At 36.4% G+C, this 12,050-nt stretch overlaps 1 protein-coding gene across 1 annotated transcript in view; it reads right to left on the bottom strand.

Moving 5' to 3' along the window:
* The window catches only part of GLRB (glycine receptor beta), a 93,070-nt gene that overhangs the window by 56,290 nt on the left and 24,730 nt on the right, over window positions 1–12,050 (bottom strand). The window contains exons 2-3 of the mRNA XM_047092078.1: window positions 1,920–2,026; window positions 136–203 (exon numbers count right to left, since the gene is read on the bottom strand). Of these exons, the coding sequence (XP_046948034.1) occupies window positions 136–203; window positions 1,920–2,026 (175 nt within the window). The remainder of the gene's footprint in view (window positions 1–135; window positions 204–1,919; window positions 2,027–12,050) is intronic.

Raw genomic sequence — 12,050 nt, 5'->3', positions numbered from 1 at the left:
TCATGACCTGAGCTGAAGTCGGATGCTTAAGACTGAGCCACTCAGGTGCCCTTATTTTTCAGTTTTAATATTAGTTTCACTATTCTCTAGTTAAAATTTTGATAATTAAAAATATTAAATTAACTGCAGTCTTACCATTGTTGTCTCTTGAATGGATCCAAAACTGTTGATAAAAATGTTGACTACAACATCAACAGGAATGCCTGTGAATAAAAATTAAGAATATATTTAGTAACTATAAAAAACTTGGTCAGAATTTTCAAATTTTAATGGTTTATGCACTTGATTTTTATATTTTTTCCAATCCACATGGGATATAAAAATTTAAATCTATGGTCTCAATATTCCATGTTCACAATTGCTACTAACATATTTTTCTAAATAAGGCATCATAATAAAAATAAAAATGAGTTAAGTTGTATTTTCTCATGTTATTTATTCAGACATACTTATCTCTTAAATTGTAGAGACTCGGAGTAAGTTTTTACCTTTAAAGATTTTTAAATTGAGCTAATGCATTTACCTTAACAAAATGTAAATTATTCTTTAAAAAGCACTATTTTCAAAATGTTTTAACTTTTTGCATTTTTATAATTACTTCAAATCTTACTTGAATTAGAAAGCGGTATTCAATACATTTTACTTAAAATTATTATATTTTGATTTTTAATTCATAAATATGTGAAGTTAAGCAGACATACAACAGAATCATTATAAAGATTTTTGCCTGACCTGTTGGAAAATAATTTGAAAGTTCATGGAGTGAGAATTAAGGTATAATGTTGCAAATTTCTTTCTTGCTTGCTTTTTTTCTTTTTTCTTTTTATTCATTGTGGGCTGCTGGTTGGGCTAACAAAGGGAAAATGTGAATTTAGCCTTTTAGCCACAGAACCACTGACTGATGAAAAACAGGTGGTGAATCAATATATGGTAGACATGAGACAACCCAGACCATGGCTGTTGTTGAAAGTAACTGAATAGGTTCTGGTAATGAACAAAAAACCCTGTTTTTACAACATAGTTGTATAACTTCAGTTGACTAGAAACAGCTGCAGACATTTTTTTTTTTCTGTAAAGGAAGAAGAAAAAAATATCAAGCCTTATAATGTTAATCTGATCTACGTTAATACCTGTCTTTAGCCGGCAATAAGGATTACAGTTTTTCAGAGGAGAGCTTTTCATATAGCTTTTCCTAACTCATCAAAAGGACAAAAAAAAAAAAAAAAAAAAAAGGAAGAAAAAAGAAAAGAAGGAAAGAAAGAAAATTTGCACAACTAAACAATATTTCCGTGACTTTTATTGAAAGTATAGTTTGGTTCTTGAAAGGTGTGATAAATAGTAATATTCTGTTGGAGTAGAAGCAATCTATGTGGTAGAAAGCATAGTCACTCTTATTCACAAAGTTAACATGTTTTTAAAAACCATATGTCCATCTTTTTTCCAGTGAAAGAGTAGAGGGAATTTTTAATCGTTTAATGCTAACAAAAATTTTGAAATAATCTAAATACATATAGGAACTACTGTCCATCCCTAATGAGTATATAAGCTTTTCTACAAATTATAACATTGGTGTCTGTGAATGAAAGCCAGACTGCATCCAGAGCTTGAAGTTTAAATCACTAAGGTTAAGAATACGAAGTACTACTTAGAAAACCCATGACAGAGGTTGATTGTTAATTCACACTATACCTATTTTTGTTTTTTTAACTGGGAACCACATGAAACTATTAGAATTAATGTTCTGCTTATCTTTGAATACCTTTGTCATTAAGTTGCTCTAAGTCTAAGCACATCACAGGACAGTAACATGACAATTTGACATCTTATTGTTCTGAATATCACAACTAAATGATTTTATACAGGTAAAATAATTTTTAAACTGCAGAGGTTGAAGACTTTTGGTGGGGGGAGAAACAAACCTTTAAAATTTGGTCTTATCCTGGGATCATAACTGACCAATAGCCTATTCAAGATATTGCTAGTGGAGTTGGCGGGTACGCGGGCAAGGTCCTCTGCTGACTGCTGGCTATAAAAGAAAACGAAACAAAACTCTGGTAAGTATTTAGAAATGGCCAACAACAGAAATGGGTAATTGTCATTGGGGAAAAGATGCTTTTTGAGACAAATTCACAACGACAGCATGGTGTTTCCAAATAGAAGTAACTAAAAATAGTAGACATTGTCAGATGCCCAACAAATATTGGTTATAAAAAATAAAAAAAATGAAAAAAGTATCTTACCACTTAATTTTACCACATTCATGAAAACACTGTTCTAAACACTCCATGTAACTCTCTTTCAAATAAAATTAAGCAGATGTCTTACTTGCCCCAAAACAACCTGCAATCAAAATCTAGACAAGCGCAAAGGGAGTGCAGACAATGAGATAATAGGAAAAAATAAGAACAGCAAAAAATATTTTTTAATGATGTATATTAACCTAAGCAAGGAGTATGTGAATACTGTTAAGAGAATACAGCCAGAGAGATTGTCTAAGAATTCATGAAACTATCATGTTGACATTTATAAAATATTACCCAAGAAATAACCAATGAATGTTCTCATTGAGTTAAATATGCTGGGGGGCGGGGGGTGGAGGGATGGTAAAAGAAGTTTCTCTATTACCAGATCAATTAAACAAGGAAAATACAGAGCTACAAGTTACAACTATCTTTTCTACATATATGTTTGCTGTCAACTATCAAAGAAAGGACAAATTGCCATATTTTTCCATTTTAATTAACTTTGAACAATGAAGCTTGACTAAATTGGTATCCTTTGAAAGCATTTAACAGAAACAAAAAACGCACTTCCTTAGATCTAATAAAAAATGTTTTTGTTGTTTACTGTTTGTTTGGGTTCCTTTTATGACCCATAAAATCTTATATAATTATTGCCCCAATACAAAAAAAAAAAATCCATTACAATTACAAAGAAGTTTTCATTATACTTGGAATACCTAACAGTCTACTCTATTCTGTATTGATATGGTGAAACTATTAATTTCACAAATGATATTAATTTATGTGAAACAAACTTAGAAGTAATGGCTTTGTTTTGAAATCCCAGCTCTTACCTACCAGTCAATTCTGTTCTGAGTTAATTATCGTACAATCTGCTGATAAGAACCAGTAGAGGTGTGATGTGACTGATATTAAGAAGTTTATAAAAATCAGAAAATACTACAAATTGATACAGAAAACCTTTTCAAGTAGATATCAGAGTCCAAAATATTAAAGAAAAAATTGATAACCAATTAGTTAAAACAGCTAAAGGTGCAAAAGACTATATAGATTTTTAAAATTGCTTCTCATGGTCTTACCAGTTCTAATATCACAGCTGTTGGGATTTGGGGACTGGTAATGGGATTTTCCATTTCACTGCAGGTGAAACTGTAATCTCCCTAGAGCCAGTTGTCATCCCTTATCAAAAGATTGAAAATTCTAAAGAGAATGAGGGTATGTGGGAAAATTGGATATTAGGATGCAAATTAGTGTTCAAACCCATCTACAAGGTTTCTCATTCAGGGGAGGAAAACAGAAATGATTACAAAATACACTTCTATTGGATCAATTAAAGACTGCATTATTGTGTCTCTTGATGTAAATTCCTTTACAGGTACATTCATTCTAAGCAATGAAATGACCAGACACCATAAAAACAATGAATACTAATTTTAGTAGTAGAGAAATTTCCAGCCCGATTTTTCCTTCCAGCTGTGGAAGATGTCTCTTTGGCAGATGGATTATCTGGAGCTAAAGCCACTTGAAAAAGAGTAAATGCAGGGGAGGCTCTCTCTGAACTCCCATCTGCCTACAGACAGATCCTCCAAACAGAATTTATTGTCCTAAATCCCTTCCCTGGGAGTTTCATCAACTAAAGAAGATTGAATCTTATCACAGAAGAGGACACTCAAAAAACTTGGTCACAAACTGTCATATCTCCCATCTATTCTTCTGGGGGCCAATTCATCTTTCCTAAAATTCCCGTACTCCCCCTTTACGAGGCACGTATTCTCCCCTATCAAGACATAATATCAGCTCTCAAATCTCATCACACTCTGGGTATTCACTTGGGTTTTTGCTCTGGTGCCCCTGATGCATGTAAAATTAAAATTAATAATTTGTATACCTTTACTCCTGTTAATATGCCCATTATTTCATAGACCTAGCTATCGACGATAGAGGGAAAAGTCTTTCCTCCCATTCAGCTGTAAGCTTGGGTCAAACTCACTTCCTAGCCCTTGTAATTCATTACCAAATTTTATCCTTCTCCCCTTCACTGGTTCAGAATAAATCCTCCTTTCTAGAGTACTGTAACTTCCTCTTCTCATTGTCCTCATCTAAATCCAGCCTGTCCTTTAAGGTTGCCTATCTAAAATCTTGCCTTAATCATCCCAGCTTACTCTAATGAACACAAACATAGATATACTGTTTGGCAATCATTTTGTAGCTTTTTTTTCGTGCACGCGCGCGCGTGTGTGTGTATTACTAACTGGACTGAATGTAGACAGTACGATTCTTGAGGGAATCATGGCTTCCATATTTTTGTAATTCCCTATAGTGCTTGCATAGTATGAAATACACACTGTCTCAAGCACTTCCCATCCGCCAGTGCTTCTAAATTGACCTCGGCCTCAAGATGCCTGCATGCGCTATAGGAGTAGCAGGCGGCAGCAGGAGTCGCAGTAGTAGTACACACATCACTTGCAGATGAAGAGCATTTCCTCCTGAGATGTCCTCTTAGGATGAAGGTTAGTTTTTGTGGTTCTGTGGTTTTATGTTTTTGTTTTCCTCAGAAGCTTCCCAGCATTGGCCACTGCTGAACCAATCACTGGCAAGGAGAAAGAAACAATCACTATTGGCTCAGATCAGTAGTCTGGAATGAAATAGACATTGAGGAATCAACTGTCATGTCCACTACATTCTTTCACTTAATAATCACAAATGCTCCTTTGATGAAATAGGAGAGATTCTTAACCACCCAGAGAGCTCTTTTTCAGTGGAGAGAAAGAGAAAATCCTGATCTATATATATACATACATACATGCATACGTATATATGCGTATATACCTATGCATATATGAATGTGTATATATATATATATATATATATCAGGTTCTACTCATTAGTCTTACTAATTTTTAAAATCATTAGTCCTGAAAAATCTGAATTTGCTCTTTCCATAACTTATCAGCACCACTCCTCCCTCCAGCCATCTCTAAATGTTTTTATTTCTTTCCACAGCTAAAAAGAAACAACAAAAACAACAAAAACAACAAAAATTCTTATTTATTAACAATAAAAAATCAATGTCGCTAACAAAAATCTCTTGAAATTATAAGGAATGTATCAAATATATTACAGCTCTTTTCTTTCATTCTTATTTGTATCAATATATATTTTCAAGACTCTGCTGTAGTTAATCTGATATGAATATTTATTCAATAGTTCAGTAGTTCACCTTTATTTATATTAGAAATTCAAAGATGTTTTAAAACTTAAGTGAAATCCCATGTAGTTTATATTCACATGCATGCATTCAGGGGTTTTCCTACCTAAAAACAGTAGAAATCACTTGTTTAGCTCAATCAATACTAAATAACATTAAAGTCATCTCTACACATTAAAATATATTTTAAGAGTCTAGAAGCTACACCACTTTCTGCCAAAGAGTTGAAATAATTTGCATATTTTCAAATTATGCCTGCACTTTACATAATTTTGCAATTTGGTATAGTGACTAGTATGTACACAAAATAAGCAAGAATAAGAAGAGTTAAATGCATTTAATTAGGGCACATACTTAATTCACGTTTCATTGTTAGTCTTTATATTCTGAATCTCAGTACAATATTTTATCTATTTGACTATGCCATTTTGTTTTATTTCAAGAAATCTATCAACAATTCTGTTATTACTACAAAAGAGGATTTACTGCATAGAAATACGATACTAATTTAAGAAAATAACTTACTTTACTCAGGCAAAGTGATCAAATGACTAGAGAAAATAATGTTTTATATCAAAAGCCTTTTTACAACCAGTCTTCTTTTGTTCACTTGCCTAAACTTGAACCGATGTCATTACTAATATGTGAAGTTATGCAAGGAATGCATCAGGCTGTATAGCTGGATGATGTAATGTTTTCCAGCACCAAGGGAAAAATCCAGAAATTTCTTTCCAAAGGGGAAACTCAGTTTTCCATTAACTGAAGAGCATTCTTATTTTTACATGACCCTTTAGTGACCATACTGCACAGCTCCATTTCAAAACTGGTGTGTTTCAGCATATTATCTGAACATCCTCCCTCCAACCAGGAGGGAGTCCAAACGGATGATTTTGTTTTTATAGAGTTATAAATGCAACAACAATGGTCAAAATTCCTTTCAGACTTTGAAGTAGTATGGCACATGCCAGCATGAGTAATCTGGGTGTGGGAGCCACAAAGCTTTGAGCCTCACATGAACTGAGGCAAGCAAGCACAAAGCAGTAAGCAAAGAGGAAGGTATGTAAAATGTGTAGGTTGTATTATTTCTCCTCTTTACGGCAGCGATTCCCTCTTTTTTAGGTTATGGACAACACTGAGAATCTGGTAAAAGCTATGTTCTTCCCTGAAAAAATGCAAAGTTTACAATGCTGAGGGATCGTGGACCTGAACACCTCAGGTGGTAGAAACCCTCTTTTGTGGAAACAGATGTTGGTATTCTCATCTAAAATGGGAGGAAAAGAGAAGATTAAAAAACAAATTAGATATCATGTAGTGACTGCAAATAAGCTCAAAAAAAAAAAAAAGATGATAAGAGTGTATCAAAGAGACACAAAGCCAACAGAAAGGTCTCCCAAGAGCCAAATTTGAATGATTTGAGCAATAAAATAAAGTCATATTGGATTATATCCCAAAGTATAAAATAAAAATCTGTGAGTCCATAAAGACATGCACAAATGATTAAATAAATAAACAAATGGAAGAGAACAGACAATTCTCCCATGCAGAATTCCAAATAACTGGAATTCCAAATAGACCCTTTATTTTCAGGGTAGAAGAGAGCTCTGCATTTCTCAGTGTGAGCTGTGCATAATGACTTCCTTCCAAAGAGTACATATAGGAAGGGGGAAAAGAGTTACTTTACAGCAGAGAAACCTGACAAATACTATCTCAACCAGAGGATCAAGGTTACCCTCTACAGTGAAAAGTCATGTCAACTTTATGTACCCTTAATAAAATGTGATGAGAATGGCAATGAATCCTGTGGTCTTCCCCCACCAAAACACGTAACTCCAATCCAATCATGAGAAAAATATCAGACAAATGGCAGTAAAGTGACATTTTATAAAATACTTGACTAGGACTCCTCAAAACCATCATGGTCATGTAAAAAAAGGAAGGTCTTAGAAACTGTCACAGCCAACAGGAGCCTAAGGACACATAAAGACTACATGTACTATGCTGAATGGGATCCTGGAACAGAGAAAGAACATTGGGTAAAAACCAAGGAAGCCTGAATAAAGCATGGACTTTAGTTAATAATAGTGTATCAGTATTGGTTCTTTAATTGTAAAAAAAAAAAAAAATGTATTATACTAACATAAAATGTTAATGATAGGAGGAACTTTGGCAAATTTTCTATAAATCTAAAGCTGTTCTAAAATAAAAAGTTTATTTGGGGGGGGGGGCGGGGAAGAGCAGAAGGCCAAGGGCCTTAACAGATACCGCACCAAAGATCGACAGACGGCAAATAAGCATATGGAACGAGGTTCCACATCATACATCATCAGGCAAATGCAAATTGAAATAATGAAATACCATCTATACCTATTAGAATGGCCAAAGTCTCCAACACAGACAGCACCAAATGCAAATGAAGATATGGACAAACAGGAACAGTAGGAACTCTGACACATTTCTGGTGGGAATGCAAAATGGTGCAGCCACTTAGAAAGACAATGAGTGTGGCAGTTTCTTCAAAAATTAAACTTACTCTTACTACACAATCCAGCAATCTCACTCCTTGGTATTTACCCAAAGGATATAAAAACTTAATGTCTACACACACACACACACACACACACACACACACACACACACATGCACAGGTACACACACACACACACACACACACACAAATAAAACCATGCACACAAATGTTTATAACAGCTTTATTCATAATTGCCAAACTTGGAAGCAACCAAGATGTCCCTTAGTATATGAGTGGATAAATAAGTTGTGGTACATCCAGATAATGGAATATTATTTAGCATTAAATTATTTGCTCTATCAAACCATGGAAAGATATGGAGGAACCAGAAACGCATATTACTAAATGAAAGACGATACGAAAAGGCACTGTATGATGATTTTAAACCTGTGACATTGTGGAAAAAGGCAAAACTATGGAACAGTAAAAAGATCAGTGGGTGATAGGGACTGCAAGTGAGAGGGAGATTAATAGGCAGAGCACAGAGGACTTGTCCAAGAGCCAAGAGACTAGCATTTTAGACCCAGACAGACTGGAAGATTACCACATAATATTGGGCAAATCCCTCTCTGAGTCTCTTCTAGATAATCAGATAGATAGACATACAAAGACAGAGCAACACTTTATATATTCAGGTAATAAATTAAGTCAATAGTTGTGTATGAATCCAGGGTTATTATATTTTTATTTATTTTGCATTTTCCTAATTACAGTATAACTTATTATTACCTCTCTTGACAGCTTCTATATTTATTTTCCATTCAGTTTTCACAGATTAAACTGTGAACAGAAGGTTTATGAATATAGTGAGTGATACCTTTTACAGGATTAGTTGAGTTTAATTAGTTTATATTTATTTGAAAAGAATGTGTTTATGGGCACATGTGCATGTGTGTGGCAAAGCCTACTGTGTTATTATAGGCCAAGAATCATAATTAAGAACAGTGCTTCACAGCATTCATTTTATTTATCCCTCAATTGGGCTTAAGGAACTGTTGGATCTTGTGGAAACATTTTCAAATCTTGTCTACCTACAATCATGGAATTACATCACCCATGGCCCAAAGAAAAACATTTTTCACAAAGTAGAAACATCTATGTGTAGAGATTCTGGTTTTGGGATACCAGCAATCTCCCAATCTCTATGGTCTTTTTTAACTTCATATCACATGAGATTACTCATCCTATGAACACTTTACAAAGATCTATTTACGTGTTACGTTTCTCAGACAGTGTAAAACATTATATATTCTCACTACTTCTTATTGGTTTACTAATTTGATACAAACCTAATGACATAAGGAGTCAAACTTATGCCTCAAAACATTCACCGTGCAATTACCTTCCACCCACAGAGTATTACAGCAGATACAAATCCCAAGTAATACCTCTGACTCCAACACCAACTGCAACTGCTACGGCGCTTACCTTTTCTCAGTTCTCCATACAGAACATAAATATAAAATGTTTCCCTTCTGGCCTCACAGAAATGGTGAGAAGATAAGTCCAGCACTCACGCACACATGATCAAGTTACGTGTGGTTATAATTGAAGAGACACTTGTCAAAGAGCCAAGAGACTAGCATTCTAGACGCAGACAGACTGGAAGATTACTACATAATATTGGGCAAATCCCTCTCTGAGCCTCAGTATACTCACCTTTAAATCAAAGGTCAAAATCAGGTGTCTGTAACATCCCATTCAATTGATAATCTGGTTCCACTTGCAGCGGATGCTGTGGTGCCCCATCCCCCAGATCACCCCTTCAGAATTGAGGCTGCTGCCAGGAATGCTGGCTGCCTAAGGCTCTGAGCCAGGTCACTTCCAGAATAGCCTTCCTTCAGCCTTGCCCTGGAGGCAACCCACACTCAAAGACCTTGATATGGGGACACAAAAGCATTCAAGGTCCCTTCCTACTGATAGACATCTCTGCAAGCCATCCAGGCTTCAGAGCTCCCTGGAGTATCCTGACGCCTCAATTGCAAAGGCATTATTCCTGTGCTTGAACCCGCTTCCTCATTCCCTAGAAGTGTTCCAAAAGCAATCTCTTTCTGCATGTAAATCTTCATCTCACAGTCTGTCTTAGAGATAACTCAACCCACACCATCAACTAAATAATAAAACTCCTCAAAGAACAACGAAAACTTAACCCTCATTCAACTGTCTGCATGCTAAATTTCTCCTTACATGCATTTTAGTCATTACTAAATTCATTTAACAAAGTTTTTGAGCATTTGCTATACGCCATGCATGGTGCCATATGCTGACTATGCACTTAAGAAAGAAACACAAATGTTGGTTATTCTGATGCAAAAGTAGTATTTAAAATTGTGGGTTCTTGGGACACTGGGGTGGCTCAGGTGGTTACTGCCCGACTTTTGATTTCAGTTCCCATGATCTCATGGTTCCTGGGATCGAGAGCCCTGCATTTGGCTCTTACTGACAGCATGGAACCCGCTTGGGATTCTCACTCCCTCTCTCTCTGCCCCTCCCCCACTCCAATACACATGCACATGCTCGGTCTCTCTCTCTCTCTCTCTCTCTCAAAATAAATAAACTTTAATACTGTAGATCCACATGGATTTGTCTAGTGATCCTCAGCTTTGTTGTGCACGGAATTCACCTGAGAAACTCTGCAAACTACTGATGCCTAGTCTCACCCCAGATTTAATTAGTTTGGGGTGAAGTCCAAGCATCAGGATTTTAAAAGCTCCTCAGATGATTCTAATGGTCAGATGAATCACTTATTAGAGAGAAGAACATGGAATTAAAACCTGAGGAACTCCACCATTTAATGAGCAGATGGAGGAAGATAAGCCAACAATTAAGACAAAGAATCAACTACCCAAGAAGAAGGAAGAAATCCAAGAAGTGTGTGGTGACAACAGAAATTAAGGAGAAAGCGTAAATTTTATGGAAGGGTTGGATAACGGGACCGAATACCGCTGAGAGGTTAAGGTGAGGACAGAAAATATCCCCATGGCATTTAGCAAAAGGGAGAGCCGTTTTTCAGCTGAGAGAGACAGAAGCCTGACTGGAGTGGGCAGAGTAGTGAGCGGTAAGGTAGGAAATGAAGTAAGGGAGAATACCCATTGAAAACTTTTGACTAGGAGAGACTTCAGCAAGGGACAGGAAGCTCTGGACCTTCCTTCCCCTCTTGAACATACCAAATGAACAGCAAAACCCAAATCAATTCTTTTTGTCAGAAATCCAAAAGCTAGTTGAGAGGCTTCTACACCCAAGCATGTGTAATGAAAGTAGCAGGAAAAGTGGAGACACCCTCTCGCCATAATCTCCACCTTAGCACAATACAGCACAGTGCAATGCCATCCAGAGATGTCCTTAGCTCCTGCTTCTTCCTGAGGAGGTAAAGAGACCTCACATCCAATATATCAACTTTTCTGAGTCTACCTTAGGAACCAACTCCTATCTCACCATCTGGGGCAACGATGGGATCCAGCACACACGTGGTAGTCCCCCGGAGAATAGAGAGAACAAAGCAGCTGTTTGATCAAGCAGCACTCACCACAGCTCGGCCCACCACTTTGCTGTGAGTGGGCTGGAAACCCAGCTCTCACTGCATTCACAGTGCCACAATATAGAAGTAACCTGAATGCCCACTGACAGATGAGCACATTGAAAAATGTGGTATATACATACAATCAAGGACTATCAAGCCTTAAAAAAGAAAATCCTGCAACATGCAGCAAGGGTGAACACTGAGGACATTATGCTAAGTGAAATGAGCCAGTCAAAAACATAAGTACTGCCTGATTCCACTTCTATAAGGTCTCTAAGGTAGTCAAACTCAGAGAAGCAAAGAAGAAAATGACGGTTGGCTAGAGTGAGAAGAAATGAGGAGTGGCTAATCAAGAGGTAAAATTTCTGGGGTGCCTGGGTAGCTCAGTCAGCTCAGGTCATGATCTCACGGTTTGTGGGTTTGGGCCCCGCGTCAGGCTCTGTGCTGACAGCTCAGAGCCTGGAGCCTACTTCGGATTCTGTGTGTCTCTCTCTCTACCCCTCCCTGGCTCACACTCTGTCTCTCTCTCAAAAACAAATAAACATTAAAAAA

This window comes from Lynx rufus, unplaced genomic scaffold, assembly GCF_022079265.1.
Source record: "Lynx rufus isolate CCGP_SWC_20201006 ecotype Redwood Valley unplaced genomic scaffold, mLynRuf1.p SCAF_3, whole genome shotgun sequence".
In the NCBI taxonomy this organism is placed as follows: domain Eukaryota; kingdom Metazoa; phylum Chordata; class Mammalia; order Carnivora; family Felidae; genus Lynx; species Lynx rufus.
The sequence above is the reverse complement of the archived record's forward strand: the minus strand, read 5'-3'. Positions and strand labels throughout refer to the sequence as shown.